Below are 19,821 nucleotides of genomic sequence, written 5' to 3' on the forward strand. Positions count from 1 at the left end.
ATTTTTTCCATTTTATTGGCTAGGACAGATAGTAAACTGTTGTTTCTCCCCCAATAAAAATTATTTGGGAGGGAGAAAAGTATCAGAGAAAACACATTTTTTTCCCCTTTATTTGATAGGACAGAGAGAAATTGAGAAGAGAGAGAAACAGAGAAAGAAAGACATTTGCAGTACTTGTTTCACTGCTTCTGAAGCTTCCTCCCTGCAAGTGGTGAGCAGGGGCTAGAACCCCAGTCCTTATGCATGGTAGTATGTGTGTTTAACCAGCGATCTCATCACCTGGCCTCAGAGAACACTTTTTAAAAGCTGTCAGGCGTGGAGCCCGATAGATGGCAGACCAGGTAGAGTTAGAGTGTGTGCATTGTCATGCACTTGACCCAGCTGTCAGCATCCAGTACCACATTGGAGGTGCGATGACAAGGGAACACACTCCCATCCTGTGGTGTCTTCCTTCCTCTGTCTCTCTCTTTCTCTCTGAAGGGGAGAAAAAAAAGCTGGTGACCTGGGAGGTCATTCAGTGGATAAAGCATCAGACCATCAAACATGAGGTCCTGGCTTGACTCCCCAAGGACTCTGTCTCCTAACCTTGTTTTCACTCCAGGGCCGAGACTTCCCCTTTGATGACTGTGGCCGAGCTTTCACCTGCCTCCCTGTGGAGAACCCCCAGGCACCGGTGGAGGCTGTGGTCTGTAACCTGGACTGCTTGCTAGACATCATGAGTCACCGGGTAAGACAGTGGCAGCTGTGGGGCCTTGTCCCAAAAACAGCCTCTGCTCTCCTACTCTACCAGCCATAGTCTGTATTAGTACTATGAAGGGTGACTTTGGGGAGTGAGAGCCTAGCAATAGTCAGGACTTCAAGAAGTTAGTGTTGGCCAGATTGTGGGAAATGTGGTCCCAGGGAATTGGGGAGGATGGCATTACAGCAGGGTTCTGGAGAGGACCCTAGTAGAGCTCCCTTAAACAGGTGGCTTCTGGAGCCTGCGGGACAGGCTGAGACTGGGTTGTGTGGGGGTGGTGGAAAACCTGGGCCACCATCTGCCTTCTAATTCCCCACAGCTGGGCCCAGGCTCCCCACCAGGCGTGTGGGTTTGCAGCACTGACATGCTGCTCTCTGTTCCTCCAAACCCAGGTGAGCCTGAGACCACCTTCCCCGGCCCCAGTGTGGGACAAGCTTGGGGATACGGGACAGAATGGGGGAGCTCTTCAGAAGGTTTGCAGTAGGGTATAGACAATGAAGCCCAGGTCCAGATGGTCCCATTTACCCTCTCTGTGGAATGGAGATACACACCCCTCAGGCCTCCATGCTAGAACAATGGGAGGGCAGCTGTTCTTCCAGGGAGATCTCCATTTAGCATTGGAAGCCCCTGGGTTATCAGGATGCCCCAGCCCTGAATCCCCTGCCTTGGGTCACCATCCCTACCCCTAGCCCTGTCTACTGACTGCCTTGTCCACAGGAATCAACTGGGATGACTTCCGGGGTGCTAGAGTAATTGCCCTTCCAGGGAGTACAGCTTATGCTCGGAACCATGGTGTTTTTCTCACAGACACCCAGGTAGTGCTTCCTGGAGGGCCAGGGTCTTCTGATATGATCTACAGGTGGAATTTTTTCCCCCCACAGCAATGGCTCTTATGCTGTTTTTAGCCTTTTGCTAAGTGTATATTGCACACCAAGCTTATGGCAGCCCCTGCGTGTCAGTTCAGGGCTGTGAAGCTATTTAAAGCCTCCCCCTATTGGTGGGTGTAGTAATCTTCATCACTGCGTCCCCAGGAGTGTACCTATCAGAACTTTTAAAGTGTGGAGCGCACTTTTGCCTGACCCTCCTTCCAGAGCCTCTTCTGCTTCCTTTCCTGACTCTGTTCCCCACCCATCCCCCATTTAGGGCTTCGTTTTGGACATTTATTACCAAGGCACGGAGGCACAGATACAACAGTGCACCCAGCCTGACGGGCGGGTGCCTCTGGTATGGCTGCCGGGCCCAGGTTGGGAACTTGGGGAATCTTCTGGGAAAGGGGAGAGAGGGATGGCCTCCTGCCTGGGGCAGCATCCTACTGAGCAGAATCTGAAGAAAGTCTGGAAGTGGCATTCCGGGAAGTCTGTGGTCAGAATCTGAGGAGATCTTCAAATTCAGGGTCTAGTCCTAAACCAGAAAGACCAGACCCAGAATGTGAGCAGGTCTGGGAATAGTTGGGTGGGAGTTAGAACCTGACTCAGGGGATCCTTCTAGAACAAATGATAAAGATAGGAGCAGTGGAAAGGATATGAGACTGGATCATGGAATGGATGGAGAATTTGAATTGGAAAGAGGTCTGAAAATGGGGGGTGGGCTTGGATAGGGGTAGAGTCCTGTTTGGGGGAACTTCTCCAAGTAAGCCTGAGTCTGCTGCTGAGGGGCTCAGAAAGCAAATGACCCTACTTGATGGGGCAACCAGCCTCCCTGGACTCATCTTTGTGTGTCCTCTCTGGCTTATTTCTGAGCCCAGCTCTAGGGTCCCTCTACCTGACTTCTGGGGGGGGGGGGCTCCAGGTCTCTGGGATTGCATTCTTCTCTGTGGAGACAGCTGAGCACCTCCTGGCTACCCATGTGAGTCCACCCCTGGATGCCTGCACCTACATGGGCTTGGACTCAGGAGCCCGGCCTGTCCAGGTGACTTGGGTTGGGGGGGCCCTGGTCTGAGCAAGAGACCCTGACATTGGCGGCCTGCTGTGTGACCTTGGGCCCGGCCTTTTGTTTCTCTGACTTGGCCTCTCAGGGGCTGGGTCTGCCCTAGCTTGGCCTAGGAACCTCCCTAGCTGTGCTTTCTGCCTCTGCCCCAGTTGTCCCTATTTTTCGACATTCTGCTCTGCATGGCTCGGAATGTGAACAGGCAAGACTTCTTGGCAGGACGGCCCCCTGAAATGTGCCAGAGAGATACCTGTGTTGAGGGGTATCTGCAGGGAGCCCGGGCAGAGCTGTGGAAGGAGCTTCATGATCAACCTCTCACTATTGGTGGGTACTGGCTTCCAGCTCTCTGGAGTGGGGAAGACTATGGGAGTAAGGCCTCCCCTCTCCATCCCATAAGGTTTACTTGCACCGCTCACCTTGGTGCCTAGGCTCCTGGACAAGAAAGCCTAGCACAGGACTAGTATATTATCCTCTCTCACTCCAGAGTGCCTTGCTGAGGGAACACTCTTCCCTGTTTCCTTTAACCATTCCTGGGCTTCAAGCCTAGTCTTTCCATTTTCAACTGTGTTGACTTTGGGCAGGTTTCTGAGCCTCTCTGGATCTCATCTTCCCCTTGTGCACAGTGCTCTCCAAACCATGCCTACTTCCTAACCCTCCCCCACCCCCCAGGGTCTAATGAGGGTGTGTCTGCTGGCAGGAGACCTTTCCTGCCATAAGAGCTGCTACAGCAGGAAAGGAGTCATGTCAGTGCTTGTGTCTTCACAGCATATATCCCTGATGGCAGCTACAGCTTCATGACCAACTCAGCCACTGAGTTCCTGCACAACCTTACTTGTCTGGGGGCTCCGGAGCCCCAGGTGGTACACTCCCAGGTGGAGGTAAGACCTGCCTGGAGGCAAGAATAGAAGACATGCTTCTGGGGAGATGGCTCAGTGGTAGAGCACAGGACTGAATGCCTAAGTCCCCAATTCTGTCCCTGGTACCACATGTGCTAGAGTCATGTTTTAGTTTTTCCTCTTTCTCTTATCAACCAATCAGTACATATTTTTAAAGACTTATTTACTTGGGTTGGCCAAATAGCTCACTTGGATAATGTGTTGTTTTGCCATGTGCATGACCCATCTGAGCTTGGCTTCCACTGCATTAGAGGAAGCTCCAGTGCTGTAGTCTCTTTCACTCTCTCTCTGTTTCTTTTTTTTTTTTAAATATTTATTTTATTTATTTATTCCCTTTTGTTGCCCTTGTTGTTTTATTGTTGTAGTTATTATTGTTGTTGTCGTTGTTGGATAGGACAGAGAGAAATGGAGAGAGGAGGGGAAGACAGAGAGGGGTGGAGAAAGACAGACACCTGCAGACCTGCTTCACCGCCTGTGAAGCGACTCCCCTGCAGGTGGGGAGCCGGGGTTCGAACCGGGATCCTTATGCCGGTCCTTGTGCTTTGTGCCACCTGCGCTTAACCCGCTGCGCTACAGCCCGTCTCTCTCTGTTTCTTTGTTTCTGTCTGTCTCTGAAAAAATCACCTGAGAATGGTGAAGTTCCAGTGATAGAAAACAAACAAAGAAGTTTAGTCATTACTAGAGAGGGAGAGGGAGAGAGAGAGTGAAGCAAAACTAAGCGGGAGTCGGGAGGTAGTGCAGCGGGTTAAGCACAAGTGGCGTGAAGCACAAGGACCGGCATAAGGCTTCCAGTTCGAGCCCCCAACTCCCCACCTGCAGGGTAGTCGCTTGACAGGCAGTGAAGCAGACAGGTGTCTGTCTTTCTCTCTTCCTCTCTATCTTTCCTCCTCTCTCCATTTCTTTCTGTCCTATCCAACAAAGACAACATCAATGATAACTACAACAACAAAACAAGGACAACAAAAGGGAAAATAAATAAATAAATATTAAAAAAAAAAGAGAAATAGAACTAGAGCATCACTTAGATACTTATGATGCCAGGGCTTGAACTCTGGACCTTGTGCTTAAGAGTTCAAATTTTTTTTTCCCTCCAGGGTTATTGCTGGGCTCAGTGCCTGCACCATGAATCCACTGCTCCTTTTTCCCATTTTCCGAGGCCATTTTTCCCCCTTTTTGTTGCCCTTGTTGTAGCCTTGTTGTGGTTACTATTATTGCCATTGTTGATGTTGTTCGTTGTTGGATAGGACAGAGAGAAATAGAGAGAGGAGGGGAAGACAGAGAGGGGGAGAGAAAGATAGACACCTGCAGACCTGCTTCACCGCCTGTGAAGCGACTCCCCTGCAGGTGGGGAGCCGGGGGCTCGAACCGGGATCATTACGCCGGTCCCTGTGCTTTGCGCCATATGCGCTTAACCCACTACGCCCCAAGAGTTCAATATTTTATCCACTGCACCACCTCTTGGGATGCCAGTAAATCTTAAAACAGCAGAGGTGCCTGTTGGGTGCCTAGGTGCAGGTGGGATGGGGGTTCTTGGGAAAGGAAGGAAGAGTCCATGGCTTGGAAAAGATCACAGATGAGAGACATCAGATGCTCAGAGAGGTTCATCATATTGCCTTGTATGATGGTTTATGGAGATTGAGATGTGGAACCATACTATTGTGACAATGCTACCCTATAAAAACAATGTTTTTGCAATAAAAATAATCATAGTTTTTCCTTACACCACAGAACCAGTGAAAGGCCACATCTGGATTCTATATCCAAGTTGCCTAATTGAGAAGTTAGAAAAAACTCCTCCCACTCTTTCTGGGGAGTCTGCTTGGAGGCGCAGGCACAGTTGGGCCAGGGCCTGTCCGATGGATTGGAAGAAGGAGGCAGTAGAATTCAGAGTGGTGGGGGTGGGAGAATCGGAGGAATTTTCTGAGGGGAGATTTATCTTCAGGGAGAATGCAGGGAATGTGTTCTTCTGAGGGACTGCCTGAACAGGAGGGTTGGGAGTTGGCCCAGGGTTGGGATCAGGAGATGACTCATGAGCTTGGGGAATAGCAGGAGTGCTGCCTTGGTTGTGTGGGAGGACCCTGGCAGTCCCAGTACAGGGCCCTCACGACCTTCTGTCTACCTTCACAGGAGTCAGAGCTTCTGGCGTCGCAGTCCCAGTACAGGGCCCTCACGACCTTCTGTCTACCTTCACAGGAGTCAGAGCTTCTGGCGTCGGGGAGCTCTGTGGTCAGCTGCCTGCTGGAGGGCCCCATCCATCTGGAGCCTGGGAGTGTTCTGCAGCACTGCCACCTTCAGGTGTGCCCTGGAACACAGCCTGGGGTGAAGCATCGTCTATAGGCCCCAGGGTTCTGAACATATAGGGGGTGCCTGGGCCTGTCTTGCTCACCAAGGATGCCTGCCGTCTCCCTACCAGGGCCCCATTCACATTGGTACTGGTTGCTTTGTGAGTGGTCTAGACACAACCCAATCCGAGGCACTACAAGGCCTGGAGCTGCATGACCTTGTCCTCCAGGGACACCACGTGAAGCTACGTGATGCTCCCAGCCGTGCCTTCACCCTTGTTGGCCGTCTGGACAGCTGGGAGGTAGGTACCTATTTTACTTCCCTGTACCCCCATCTTCGCATTTGGAGACCCCAAGAGTTCCAGCCCAGATCACACATCCCTGCAGAGTTAACAATGTGCTGACTCAATGATCAGGCTATGAGCAGTGTCAGCAGGCCTTTTTCTTCCTCCTTTTGTTTGCACTGTGAGGGTAAGGTTTTAATCTCCATTTAGTTTGTTTTTATTTATTTATTTTTAGAGGTACTGAGCCTTGCCCATACATGAGTCCACTGTTCCTGGGCTAACCTTTTTTTTTTTAACTTATTTATTATGACCAGAGCACTTGATCATCTTTGGCTTATGGTGGTGTGGGGGATAAAACCTGAGACTTTGGAGCTTGAGAGTCTCTTTGCATAACCATTATGCTATCTAATCCCCCCTAAGATTTTTTTTAATTTCATTTTTATCACAGACAGAGACAGAGATAGAAGGATAGAAATAGGGAGTCGGGCGGTAGCACAGAGGGTTAAGTGCACGTAGCATAAACCGCAAGGACCGGTGTAAGGATCCCGGTTTGAGCCCCTGACTCCTCACCTGCAGGGGGGTTGCTTCACAGGTGGTGAAGCAGGTCTGCAGGTGTCTATCTTTCTCTTCACCTCTCTGTCTTCCCCTTCTCTCTCCATTTCTCTTTGTCCTATCGAACAACAATGACATCAATAACAACAATAACTACAGAACAATGAAAAACAACAAGGGCAACAAAAGGGAAAAAAAAAAAAAATATATATATATATATATATATATATATATATATGAAAGATAAAAATAGATAACTACAGAGCTGCTCCACCATCTATGGAACTTCCTTCAGTGCTGTTATGTCCCCATATAATTCTGGGACTAAAACCCAGAGCTTCATACATGTAGGACATACTTTTTAGCACGGAGTCACCTCCCCAGCACCTTCAGCCCATTTTATAGATTAGGGACTGGAGTTCAAAGAGGGAAGCGAGGGCCAGGACATAGCTTGCCTGGTGGACCACACATTGCCATGTCCAAGGATCCAGATTTGAGCTTCTGGCACAATGCATATGTACTAAGGGGAAACTCCATGAATAGTGGAGAGAGGGGCTTGGAGAACTATATGATTATATAAAGACACTTTCATGCCGGAAGATCTAATGTCCCAGGTTAGCACCAACCATAAGCAAGAGCTGAGTAGTGCTCTGGTAAAAATAAAATAAACAGTGGAGTGGTGCTCTGGTATCTCTCCTCTGTCCTGTTTCTCTCTGTCTCATCTCTTAAGTTTAGGCACCTAGGCAGGAAAGAGTATTGAAGCCTTCAGGGCAGCCTCCATTGTTTTAGAACCTGCTTATATATGTCCCCAGCCTCCCATCCTATCCTGTCTTGAGTGGTTCCCAGTCCTGGGGCCATAGTGTCTCTAACCCTTTCTGGGGGTCCCTATAGTCCTGACTGTTTCCTCTTCTCCCTCTTAGAGACAAGGGGTAGGCACATATCTCAACATGTCCTGGAGTGAATTCTTCCAGAAGACAGGCATTCGGTAAGGCTGAAGATCCTGACAGGCCTCTGGGGAGCTAGGCAGCCAGGGCAGCCTATCCTTTGAAGCCCATCTGCCTCTGCCCCAGAGCAGCATCTGCCCCCTTTCCTGGCCCCCTTATCGATACCCTTGGGCTTGAGGTATTTTTATCCTCCCCAATATCTTCCCACTGGGCAACTATAAATCATGGCTATATTTAGGCCTTGGTACCTAAAATATAGTAATAATGATATTTATTAATTTAATAGGAGAGAAAGAGAAACCACTTTGGCATATGCAGTGCCAGACAGAAGGTGGAGCCTCATGCATACAGGTGCTATACTCTGTACCTGCTGAGTTACCTCCCCAGCCATGGCCTTGGAATTTTCTTCTGTTTCTGGGAAAGGAGGCAGGGCATCCTGGACCCTGCCTTGAATTGCCAGGCATGCCTCTGCTGGAGGAATTTTTCTTGTTCTGCTTAGTTGGCCAGTTGGTCAGGGCCTGCTGAGCAGGTAGGAGCCATGGCTTCCTTCTCACTCATGTGCCTTTTCTCCACTTCAGGGACTATGACCTGTGGGACCCAGATGTGCCTGCTGCAGACCGCTGCCTACGTACTGCCCGCCTTTTCCCGGTGTTCCACCCCTCAAGGGCTCTGGGACCTAAGGACATGCTGTGGATGCTGGGCCCACAGGACAGTGGGGGTGCAGCCCTGCGGGGCTGGCGAGCCTCCTGGCGTTTGTCCTGGGAACAGCTGCAGCCATGCCTGGACCGAGCAGCTACCCTGGCTTCCCGTCGAAACTTGTTCTTCCGCCAGGCACTGTGTAAGGCACGGCAGGTGCTGGAGGCCCGGCAGGACCTCAGCCTTCGCCCACTGATCCAGGCTGCTATCCATGAGGGCTGTGCTGGGCCCCTGCTGACCACGCTGGACCAGGGTGAGCATGAGGGGAAGCCAGAGTCAGTCTCTGTGTATGAACAGCCAACTGACTTTAAAGCAGGGGAGGGATACAGTGGAGTCGCTTTTAGGTTTCTAGGAAGCTTCTTTCCTGTTGGACTCAGAGTTTTGTGGATTTTTTTTTACATATTTATTTATTCCCTTTTGTTGCCCTTGTTGTTTTATTGTTGTAGTTATTATTGTTGTTGGATAGGAAAGAGAGAAATGGAGAGAGGAGGGGAAGACAGAGAGGGGGAGAGAAAGATAGACACCTGCAGACCTGCTTCACCACCTGTGAAGCGACTCCCCTGCAGGTGGGGAGCTGGGGGGCTGGAACCAGGATCCTTACTCTGGTCCTTCTGCTTTGTGCCACCTGCGTTTAACCTGCTGTGCTACTGCCTGACCCCCCCACCCCCTTTTTCTTTACGGCACTGGCATTGGAGCCTCAGGTAAATACAGTTCTACCACTTCCAGGCTGACTTTTCCCCATTCATTTCTCTCTTTCTTCCTTTCTTTTTCTTTTTCTTTTTTTAAGTCCTAACCTTTTCTAAGCCCTTTCCTGCTCTCTTACCAGGGGACAACAGGGGCAGGAGAGGAGAACAGAAAATGACACTGGAGAAAGTCAATTTTTTTCATAATTATTATCATTATTTTTTTTTAATTGCCACCAGGGTTATTGCTAGGGTTTGGTGACTGCATGATGAATTTACTGCTCCTGGAAGCTATTTCCCCTGCCCCCTTTATTTTATTTGATTTGATAGAAAAGATAGAAATTGAGACGGGAGGAAAAATTAAAGAGGGAGAGGAAAAGAGACACACTTGCAGACCTGCTTCACCACTCGTGAAGCTTCCTTTCTGCAGGTGGGGAGCCGGGGCTTGAGCCTTGGTCCTTGTGCATGATATGTGTGCTCAACCAGGTGCACCCTCCTCCTTAGAGCTGGGGAGATAGCATAATGGTTATGCAAAAAGACTTCCTTGCCTAAGGCACCAAAGCTCCCAGATTTAATCCCCCCACATCACCATAAATATATTATTACTATTTTAATATTTATTTATTTTTGCTTTTGTTGCCCTTGTTTTTTTATTGTTGTTGTTATTGATGTCATCGTTGTTGGATCGGACAGAGAGAAATGGAGAGAGGAGGGGAAGACAGAGAGAGGGAGAGAAAGACAGACACCTGCAGATCTGCTTCACCACCTGTGAAGCGATTCCCCTGCAGGTGGGGAGCCGGGGGCTCAAACCAGGATCCTTGCAAAATATATTATTTTTAAATTCCTAGAGCATTGCTCAGCTCTGGCTTATGGTGGTGCTGGTGGGGGGTATTGAGCCTAGGATTTTGAAGCCTCAGATATGGGAGTCAGTTTGCATAACCATTATGCTGTTCCACTACTGCATAAATAATTTTTTAAAGTACTAATTATTTTATGAGAAAGAGAAACTCTGAGCACCACTCTGGCATATGGACTGTCAGGGATTGAATCTAGGGCCCCACACATGCAAGTCCTCACTTTGCCCATTGAACTACCTCCCTGGCCACTCTTCCATTTTTCTACAAGTTTTAGATCTGATAGCTCAGGAGGTGGTACAGTGGATAAAGTACAGTGGACTCTTAAGCATGAAGTCCCAAATTTGAGCCCCAGTATTGCATGTTCTAGAGTGATGCTCTGCTTTTATCTCTCCCTCATAAATAAATCTTTAGAAAAAAATAGAAAACAAAATTTAGATATATTGGGACATAGAAAGTGAGGGAGAGATACCGCAGCACTACTCCACAAACCATGAAATCTCCACAGCTGAGGCTTTATGCTTGGTAAGGCTTGTGTTGTATCTCCCAGCCCAATTTTAAAAAATACATTTTTGGGGGGAACAATGCAGGTCTCCCAATTTTTCCATTCTTTTTCTTAGCAAGAGAGGAAGAGAGAAAGAGGGAGAGACAGAAAGAAAAGAGGTGCCTCAGTATTCTCCACTATCCATGGACCTTTTCTGTGCCATCCATAGTGCTCCTGTGTGGTGCCAGGCCTGAACCCCAGGGCTGGTTCTTAGGAGGCATGCACTTGGGGGCCAGGTGGTAGTGCAGTGAGTTAAGCACACATGGTACAAAGCGCAAGGATCAGCATAAGAATCCCAGTTGGGGGTCGGGCGGTAGCGCAGCGGGTTAGGTGCATGTGGCGCAAAGCGCAAGGACGGTGTAAGGACCCCGGTTCGAGCCCCCGGCTCCCCACCTGCAGGGGAGTCCCTTCACAGGCGGTGAAGCAGGTCTGCAGGTGTCTATCTTTCTCTCACCCTCTCTGTCTTCCCCTCCTCTCTCCATTTCTCTCTGTCCTATCCAACAACGATCGACATCAACAATAAGAACCACAACAAGGCTACAACAACAAGGGCAACAAAAGGATAAAAAAATGGCCTCCAGGAGCAGTGGATTCATGATGCAGGCACTGAACCCCAGCAATAACCCTGGGCAAAAAAAAAAAAAAAAAAAAAAAGAATCCCTGTTGGAGCTCCTGGCTCCCCACCTGCAGGGAAGTCGCTTCATGGGCGGTGAAGCAGGTCTGCAGGTGTCTATCTTTCCCCCTCTGTCTTCCCCTCCTTTCTTGATTTCTGTCCTATCCAACAACAGTAACATCAGTGGGAACAATAACAACAAGGGCAATAAAATGGGAAAAATGGCCTCCAGGAACAGTGGAGTTGTAGTATATTTGTAGTGATAACCCTGGAGGCAAAATAAAATAAAGAAGGCATGCACTCTACTGTGTAATCTCCCAGTGCTTCTATGGGATCCTGTGTACATTAGCAAATCTGTGTTGGATGCTGGGATGTGGGAGGAACAATTCAGCAATATGCCTGAAGGTGTCTCCATGAGAAGGGCTCAAGCACACTGGTTAGGGCTCAGCCTTGGCCTCAACAGCACCTTACGAATGGTGCCAACAGCATGTATTCATATCAGGGATTCACCTTGGGTTAAAATCAAGAGTTTTGAGGGTCTGTATTGGTATGGGGGCAAGCTTCCTGTCCAACTGTTCCCCAACTCTCTCAGTTGCAGCCAGTGCGGGGGACCCTGGTGTGGCTGCTCGGTCGCTGGCCTGTGTGGCAGACGTTCTGGGCTGCATGGCAGAGGGCCTTGGGGGCTTACGGAGTGGGCCTGCTGCCAACCCTGAGTGGCTGCGGCCCTTCTCCCACCTGGAGTGTGGAGACCTGGCGCGGGGTGTGAAGGCACTTGCCCAGGAGCGAGACAAGTGGCTGAGCAGGTAGGTGCTCATGGGAGCCCTTAGGGAAGGTCCTTGCCACCCTCAGAGGTGGGAAACCCCCAGAGAGAGGTGCACAGCCCTCAACACCCAGATTCTCCAGCCCCACCCAGCTTGGGGCTCCTTGCTACCCTCTGTCTCTTCCTTCTGCATGCAGGCCAGCCTTACTAGTCCGAGCTGCCCGCCACTATGAAGGGGCTGGGCAGATCCTGATCCGCCAGGCGGTGATGTCAGCCCAGCATTTCATCTCCAAGGAGCAGGTGGAGCTACCAGTACCAGGGCACTGGGTGGTAGTTAAGTGCCCAGCCCGTGTGGATTTCTCTGGTGGGTCCCATGTGAGGGGTGGGAGTGAGGGCAGCCCCCTCCCTGCCATGAGTAGGCAGCTTCTGTAACCAGCTTGGTTTTGTCCAACCAACACAGGGGGCTGGAGTGACACACCACCCCTGGCCTATGAGCTGGGTGGGGCAGTCCTCGGCCTGGCTGTGCGGGTGGATGGCCGCCAGCCCATGGGGGCCAGGGCACGCCGCATCCCAGAGCCTGAGCTGTGGCTAGCAGTGGGTCCTCGGCAGGACAAGATGACTTTGAAGATAGTGTGCCGTAGTCTGGAGGACCTGCAGGATTACTGCCAGCCCCATGCCCCAGGTCAGGACACCTAGGACATCTGTGGGTGGGAATGGCACAGCCATCTGGGGGGCAGGAGGACGGTGAGTCCTGAGGACCCCAGAGACTATGGGGACCTGAGGTGAGGATGAATCCTTCATCTGAAACAGCCCTGAAGTCTTGTACAGGCATAGGAAGTGGAAAAGGAACATTTGCCAGGGCTGTGAAGTTCTTCTGTGCCTGAGAAATGGGGCCTGCACTACTTCTGGGCTTTCTGGCCATCAGACAAGCCCCAAATGTGCAGCGCTGTGAGAGCATGTAGGTAGGTGTCTGCTTCTGCCCTCAGAGACCTAGCTCCTTGCTAGTTTCTGTCACTCTTCAGGGGCCCTGCTGAAGGCTGCCTTTATCTGTGTGGGGATCGTGAGCATTTCCTCCAAGCTCCCGCTGCGTGACCAACTACTGTGCACCTTTGGGGCCGGCTTTGAGCTTCACACCTGGTCTGAGCTACCCCACGGCTCTGGCCTCGGTAAGCTGGGCCTGTCCTGTTGCCCACCAACTCCATTCCTAACCTCCAACATCATCTCTCATCCCCTGCTCAGTGGATTGGGAGTGGGTGAGCAGGAATGGGCCAGGCGTATCTGTTTCATGCCTGGTACCCTCCTCCACGCCCTGCAGGCACCAGCAGCATCCTCGCAGGCGCTGCCCTGGCCGCCTTATATCGGGTTGTAGGCCAGGCTGTGGGCACAGAGGCCTTGATCCACGCAGTGCTGTACCTGGAGCAGGTGCTCACCACAGGTATGGGCTGCCCTGGGCAAAGGGAGATCACTGGTCATTTCCCAATGGTTCACCTGGATTTTTAATTTTATTTATTTTTAAAAATTTTTTTCATTATTTTTATTTATTTATTAGATAAAGACAGCCAGAAATCGAGAGGGAAGGATGGGATAAGAGGAAGAGAGGCAGAGAGACACCTGCAACACTGCTTCACCACTTGTGAAGCTTTCCCCCTACAGGTGGGGACTGGGGACTCGAACCTGGGTCCTTGTGCATTGTAACATGTGCGCTCAACCAGGTGCGCCACCACCCGGCCCCTTTATTTTTTTAAAATCACTTGGGTCCTCTGCTAACCACTGTATTTTGACTGTGAAGTTCCAGATAAGTCTTGCTATTTTCTTTTTAAAACATTTTTTTAAAGATTTTATTTATTTATGAGAAAGATAAGAGGAGAGAGAAAGAACCAGACATCACTCTGGCACATGTGCTTCCGGGGATCAAACTCGGGACCTCATGCTTGAGAGTCCAAAGCTGTATCACTCTGCCACCTCCCAGACCACTTTTTAAAATATTTTTGTTTTTTCTATAAAAATGTTATTTAGAGTTGGGGAGATAGAGAAGAGGTAGCATACCAGACTTTCATACCTGAGGCCCCAAAGAGCACCACCATATAGATGTCAAAGTAGAGTAGTAATCTGTTCCCTCTCTCACATTAAGTTATTTATGATCATATATTGGGTTGTCAGAAATGTCATGATGCATTCTTTTTAAATATTTATAGTAAATAGGACAGAGAGAAATGGAGAGAGGAGGGGAAGACAGAGGGGGAAAGATAGATACCTGCAGACCTGCTTCACCACCTGTGAAGTGACTCCCCTGCAGGTGGGGAGCCAGGGGTTTGAACCGGGATCCTTAAGCTGGTCCTTGTGCTTTGAGCCACCTGCACTTAACCCACTGCACTACCACCTGACTCCTGATGTCATGATGCATTTTTACACAGAAAAACATGTTGTGACTTTCCCAACAACCCAATGTATATATTTTATATGTATTTACATATAGGATATAAATATACATATTTATTTACTTTTTAAAATAAAAAATATTTCAACCAGGTGTGCCACCACCTGGCCTCTAATTTTTTTTTTTTTGCCTTAGGTTTATTGCTGGTTATTGCCTGCATCATGAATCCACTGCTCCTGGAGGCCATTTTTTCCCCCTTTTGTTGCCCTTGTTGTGATTATTATTATTATTGCTTATGTCATTCGTTGTTGGATAGGACAGAGAGAAATGGAGAGAGGAGTGGAAGACAGAGAGGGGGAGAGAAAGATACCTGCAGACCTGCTTCACTGCCTGAGAAGCGACTCCCCTGTAGGTGGGGAACCAGAGGCTCAAACAGGATCCTTACGCTGGTCCTTGTGCTTTGCTCCATGTGCGCTTAACCCGCTGCGCTACCGCCCAACCCCCCCAATTAAAAAAAAATTTTTAACCAGAGCACTACTCAGCCAGTGCCAGGGATTGAATGTGGAACCTTGGGGCTTAGGCATGAGTCTTTTGCACAACCATGATACTATCTCCCTAGTCCAAGATTAACTTTTCTTTCTTTTTAATCTTTTAATTTTATTTAGGATCGAGACAGAGAGAAATTGAAAGGTATGGGGAGATAAGGAGACACCTGCAGCAATGCTTCACCACTTGTGAAACTTCATTGAAGGAAGGGACTGGGGGTTTGAACCCAGGTCATTAGCATTTGTGCTCTACAAGGGCACCACAGCCTGGCCCTGACTTACACACACATACCAGGGCACTGCTTAGCTTTGGCTTAAGGTGGTGCCAGGGAATAAATTTATATCCTCTGGGGCCTCAAGCATTCAAGACCTATGCCCTAGCATACTGAGCTATTTCCCCTGCCATTTTCATTTTAAATCCTTGCAGGCCACTCCTCAAATATCAAGGGCCTATCCCAGAACCATCTTAAATTTTGCCAGTTTTATGTAACTGTAAGAGGAAGAGAGCCACACCCTTCATTAGTAAAGCAAGATAAGAATAAACTCTTTCAGTTCCAGTGAGAAGTACTGAAGTTTTTTTTGTTTTACTTGTTTACTGTAGCAGCTGACCACTGCTCAGCTCTGGCATATGATAGTGCAGGGGCTCAAATCTGGGAATTCGGAGCCTCACGCATGAGAATCTTTTTGCTTAAACATTATACTATTTCTTTTTTAAACGTCAACACTTTCTATCAGAACAGATAAAGTTTTTTTTTTTTTTTTTTTTTTTTTTTTTTTTTTTTTTTTTTTAGGATTTACTTTTGCAGGGCAGGTGGGAGTGGAGAGAACCAGAGTATCACTCTGGTACTTGCAACGCCAGGGATTGAATTTGTTGCCTTTTGAGAGTTTAGTGCTTTATCCACTGTACCAAATCCAGGGCTGCTAAGGGAAGGTCTTATGTCATTTCTTCTGGGTTGGCAGGAGGCAGAGATTAGTGTGAGATCTTTTGATGTGGTTTACTCTAGTGTCCCAATTACAATTTTCTTTTTTACCTGAGCACTGCTCAGCTCTGGTTTTATGGTGGTGCTGGGGATTTAACCTGGGATCTTGGAACCTCAGGCATGAGTGTCTGTTTACTTAATCATTATGCCCTATCTCCTTTCCCTCACTCCCCCCCCCCTCCAGTTACACTTGAGTCTATAACAAAACTCAGTCCTTGTGAATTCTAAGCCCTGGCTCTATAATGAAAGCTTTTCCTTTGCTGGGCTCATCCTGCTCCCATGTCCAGGGGTGGAAACTGCTTGCTCACTTAGCCTGGCTGTCTTGCCTTGCTGATCCCGGCTGGAGGTGTAGGGCTTGGAGCCTGGGCTGGGAGAGGGAAGTTGGGTTAGACTGGCTCCATCAGTGACAGGGCCCTGGGATTGTAGGAGGTGGCTGGCAGGACCAAGTGGGTGGCTTAATGCCTGGCATCAAAGTGGGGCGCTCCCAGGCTCAGCTGCCCCTGAAGGTGGAGGTGGAAGAGATCACTGTGCCTGAGGGCTTTGTCCAAACGCTCAATGACCACCTGCTCCTGGTATATACTGGCAAGACCCGCCTGGCACGGAACTTGCTGCAGGTGAGTTCTTGGCCCTAGGAGGGAGGCAGATGCCACATCTGGGCCCAGATCCTCATGTTTCCTCCTGTCCCATCTGCAGGATGTGCTGAGGAGCTGGTATGCCCGCCTGCCTGCCGTAGTGCAAAATGCCCACAGCCTGGTGCAACACACTGAGAAGTGTGCTGAAGCCTTTCGTCAAGGTGAGTCGGGACAGCAGGAGTGTTGTGTCTTCTGTGCATCTCAGGCCAGGGCACCTGGGGATAGAAGCTGACTGTATGTCTTCCCCAGAGCCTCACATTGAGGTGGGAGCCATATCTCAGGATACTGGAATCATGGGGAGGCCCACTAGCCCCACCTGCCAGAAAGAAGCTCAGTCCCAAACTGAGCAGTATTCTAGATGTGTGGCGCTATCCCTCACTGAATACTGCTAGGCACCAGTGCAGTGGCACTATATACATTAGTTTTAAAATAAACCCATGAGGTGGGCTCTTATCACTCCTATTTCAGCCAGCACAGGACCTAGGTTATTTTTAAAATATGGAGCCTTGTGTCATATGTGAGACTACTACTGAGTGGTCCACCTGGGCCAATGTCTTCTTTGCTTTATTTTGATACCAAAGTTTTTGCTGGGGCTTCGTGCTCACATGACTCCATTGCTCTAGGCAGAACCTCTCTCCCTCTCCCTCTTTACCAACTTAATTTACGTATTTATATGTATATATATTTTTTTACCAGAGCACTGCTCAGTTCTGGTTTATGGTGGTGCTGGGAATTGAACCTGAGGAACATAGAGCCTCAGGCATGGAAGCCACATGCACAACCATTTGACTGTCTCCCCAGTATTTTCCTTCTGCTTCTTCATTTTTTACCAGAGCACTGCTCAACCTTTTTTTTTTTTTTTTTCCTCCAGGGTTATTGCTGGGGCTCGGTGCCTGCACCATGAACCCACTGCTCCTGGAGGCTACTTTTCCCCCTTTTGTTGCCCATCAACACTTCTTTATGATGGTGTGGGGGATTGAACCTGGGACTCTGGAGCCTCAGGCATGAGAGTCTCTTCACATAGCTATTATACTGCTTCCACCACCCATTAAGACTTTTTTTTTAGGTAAGAGTATGGTAAATAGAGAGGGAGAGAGAGACAGAAAGGCACCACAGCAGCACTCCATTCACGAAACTTCCTTTGCAGGATGCTCCCATAAGGGCTCAAATATGGATCCTTGAGCATGACAAAGTGTGCATTCTACCAGTGTCCAGCCTCCCTAGGCCAATTTTTTTCATTATTTAAGAGGGGAGTATATATATATATATATATATATATATATATATATATATAGAGAGAGAGAGAGAGAGAGAGAGAGAGAGAGAGCGACAACACCACTCCACCACCTATGGAACTTCTCTACACCTGTCCATGTTGCTCTTATGTGGTACTGGGGTTTGAACCCAGGCCCTTCTGCATGGTAAGGTATGTGGTGCTCTATTGGGTGAGTTATCTCTTGGTGCCACCCAGACCCAGGCTCTTTTTGTTTCCAGTTATTGCTGGGGCTCGGTGCCTGCACCACGAATCCACTGCTCCTGGAGGCTATTTTTTCCCTTTTGTTGCCTGTATTGTTTTATCATCGTTGTGGTTATTATTATTGTTATTGATGTCGTTGTTGGATAGGACAAAGAGAGATGGAGAGAGGAGGGGGAAACAGAGGAAAAGAAAGATAAGACACCTGCAGACCTGCTTCACCACCTGTGAAGCGACCCCCCTGCAGATGGGGAGTTGAGGCTCGAACCTGGATCCTTGCGCCAGTCCTTGCACTTCACCATGTGCACTTACTCTGCTGTGCTACCGCCCGACCGCCCCCTTTTTTCTTTCTTAATCAGAGCACTGCTTAGTTAGGTGCTGGGGATTTTTTTTTTCTTTTAAATTTATTTTATTTATTTATTCCCTTTTGTTGTCCTTGTTGTTTTATTGCTGTAATTATTATTGATGTCATCATCGTTGGATAGGACAAAGAAAAATGGAGAGAGGAGGGGAAGACAAGGGGGAAAGACAGACACCTGCAGACCAGCTTCACTGCCTGTGAAGCAACTCCCCTGCAGGTGGGGAGCCGGGGGCTTGAACCAGGATCCTAAGGCCAGTCCTTGCACTTTGCGCCACCTGTGCTTAACCCGCTGTGCTACCGCCCGACTCCCAGGTGCTGGGGATTGAACCTAGGACTTTCAGAGCCTAAGGCATGAAAATCTTTTGCATAACCATTATTCTATCTCCCTGGCCCGGATCCAGGTTTTTAACTAAGATGACAGCCAAGGCGATACTTCAATCTACAAATGGGTACTGAGGAAATATCCTGGCTCACACAAGCCCCTCTCTCCTATGCCCTACCACAGGAAATCTGCCTATGCTGGGCCAATGCCTTACCTTGTACTGGGAACAGAAGAAGCTCATGGCCCCAGGCTGTGAGCCTCTGGCTGTGCGGCGTATGATGGATGTTCTGGCCCCCCATGTGCATGGTCAGAGCCTGGCAGGGGCAGGTGGTGGGGGTTTTCTTTATCTGCTGACCAAGAAGCCAAAGCAAAAGGAAGCTGTGGAGGCTGTGCTGGCCAAGACTGAGGTACCTGTTGGTGTTGGGGTGTCACAGTGGGTAAGGGGAGTGGGGGTGGCTAAGACTCCTTTATTATGGCCCAGCAGCTAACTTGAGCTACAGTTGCAAGCGCCCCTGGTCCTACAGCCATAGTCCAGCTTCCAGAAGGCCTGAGCTTTTGCCAGAGCCTTCTATAAGCACTTGTCCTTTGCTCCTAGGGTCTCGGGAACTACAGCGTCCACCTGGTAGAAGTGGACACTCAGGGACTGAGCCTGCAGCTGCTGGGGGTTGAAGCCTCACCTTGAAACTCCTGTCAAGCTGTCCTGCAAGGAGAAAATCTGCAGCTACAATGGACCTCCTCTTCTTCCCCCATGGTAATCTCTCCTCCTTTTCCCAAAGGGGGCTTGACCTGAGCTTGGTGCAGCAGAGATGATGTTTGGAGACAGGACTGTGGCCTGGCTGACAGTAGTCTCGGCTTGGTATCTGCTACATTTGAACATAGGAAGATCCCAACACTCATTGTCCCATGTGGCCTTTATAAATTCTCCAGTCTAGATTGGGCACTGGCCTTTACACTTTCCACAAGGGCCTAGAAGGGGATGATGGCTAGCTTTAGCAGATGGCTGGGGTCTTGTGGTAAGGCTGACTCTAAAGAGGCCTTCTTTTGAGGTTAGTTGTTGCCCAAGTACTGACTTCATGTTCAACACCTCCTCCCAAGCTGACTTGGAGGACAAAGAACATATGGGGGCTCATACCCAAGCTTATGTGCCAGTGTGGTACTGTAGCAAGTCTCTAACTCAAGCTTTAACCAGAAACACCATAGACTGTGCCGAGTGACCCAGTGGGCAGTGGCTTCTCAGGACTGTGATCTTGAATAAATTGACTGCATTCACTTTGCCCTCCAGTGTTATCCTCATAGAGCTCCATTAATTAAAAAAAAAAATTTTTTTTTAAATTAACGATATAGCAATTCCAACTTT

General features: G+C 49.2%; 1 protein-coding gene across 11 annotated transcripts in view; it reads left to right on the forward strand.

Annotated features, from left to right (window-relative positions):
* FCSK (fucose kinase) overlaps positions 1 to 19,733 on the forward strand; it is a 35,120-nt gene extending 15,387 nt beyond the window's left edge. For 3 of the 11 annotated variants that reach the window (XM_060185170.1, XM_060185171.1, XM_060185172.1), the window contains exons 5-24: positions 602 to 727; positions 1,059 to 1,131; positions 1,457 to 1,554; positions 1,883 to 1,963; positions 2,528 to 2,647; positions 2,818 to 2,989; positions 3,431 to 3,543; positions 5,755 to 5,856; positions 5,975 to 6,145; positions 7,600 to 7,664; positions 8,202 to 8,572; positions 11,606 to 11,816; positions 11,971 to 12,137; positions 12,234 to 12,455; positions 12,796 to 12,939; positions 13,089 to 13,208; positions 16,102 to 16,289; positions 16,369 to 16,468; positions 18,648 to 18,871; positions 19,060 to 19,733. In XM_060185170.1, the coding sequence (XP_060041153.1) occupies positions 602 to 727; positions 1,059 to 1,131; positions 1,457 to 1,554; positions 1,883 to 1,963; positions 2,528 to 2,647; positions 2,818 to 2,989; positions 3,431 to 3,543; positions 5,755 to 5,856; positions 5,975 to 6,145; positions 7,600 to 7,664; positions 8,202 to 8,572; positions 11,606 to 11,816; positions 11,971 to 12,137; positions 12,234 to 12,455; positions 12,796 to 12,939; positions 13,089 to 13,208; positions 16,102 to 16,289; positions 16,369 to 16,468; positions 18,648 to 18,871; positions 19,060 to 19,146 (2,955 nt within the window). In that variant the 3' untranslated portion in view covers positions 19,147 to 19,733. Of the gene's footprint in view, positions 1 to 601; positions 728 to 1,058; positions 1,132 to 1,456; positions 1,555 to 1,882; positions 1,964 to 2,527; positions 2,648 to 2,817; positions 2,990 to 3,430; positions 3,544 to 5,754; positions 5,857 to 5,974; positions 6,146 to 7,599; positions 7,665 to 8,201; positions 8,573 to 11,605; positions 11,817 to 11,970; positions 12,138 to 12,233; positions 12,456 to 12,795; positions 12,940 to 13,088; positions 13,209 to 16,101; positions 16,290 to 16,368; positions 16,469 to 17,454; positions 17,567 to 18,647; positions 18,872 to 19,059 lie in introns of those variants that run through there. The other 8 variants (XM_060185178.1, XM_060185174.1, XM_060185173.1 and 5 more) reach the window with 8 other exon arrangements.
* The last annotated feature ends 88 nt before the right edge of the window (positions 19,734 to 19,821 follow it).

This window comes from Erinaceus europaeus, chromosome 2 (genome assembly GCF_950295315.1).
Source record: "Erinaceus europaeus chromosome 2, mEriEur2.1, whole genome shotgun sequence".
Taxonomy (NCBI): Eukaryota; Metazoa; Chordata; class Mammalia; order Eulipotyphla; family Erinaceidae; genus Erinaceus; species Erinaceus europaeus.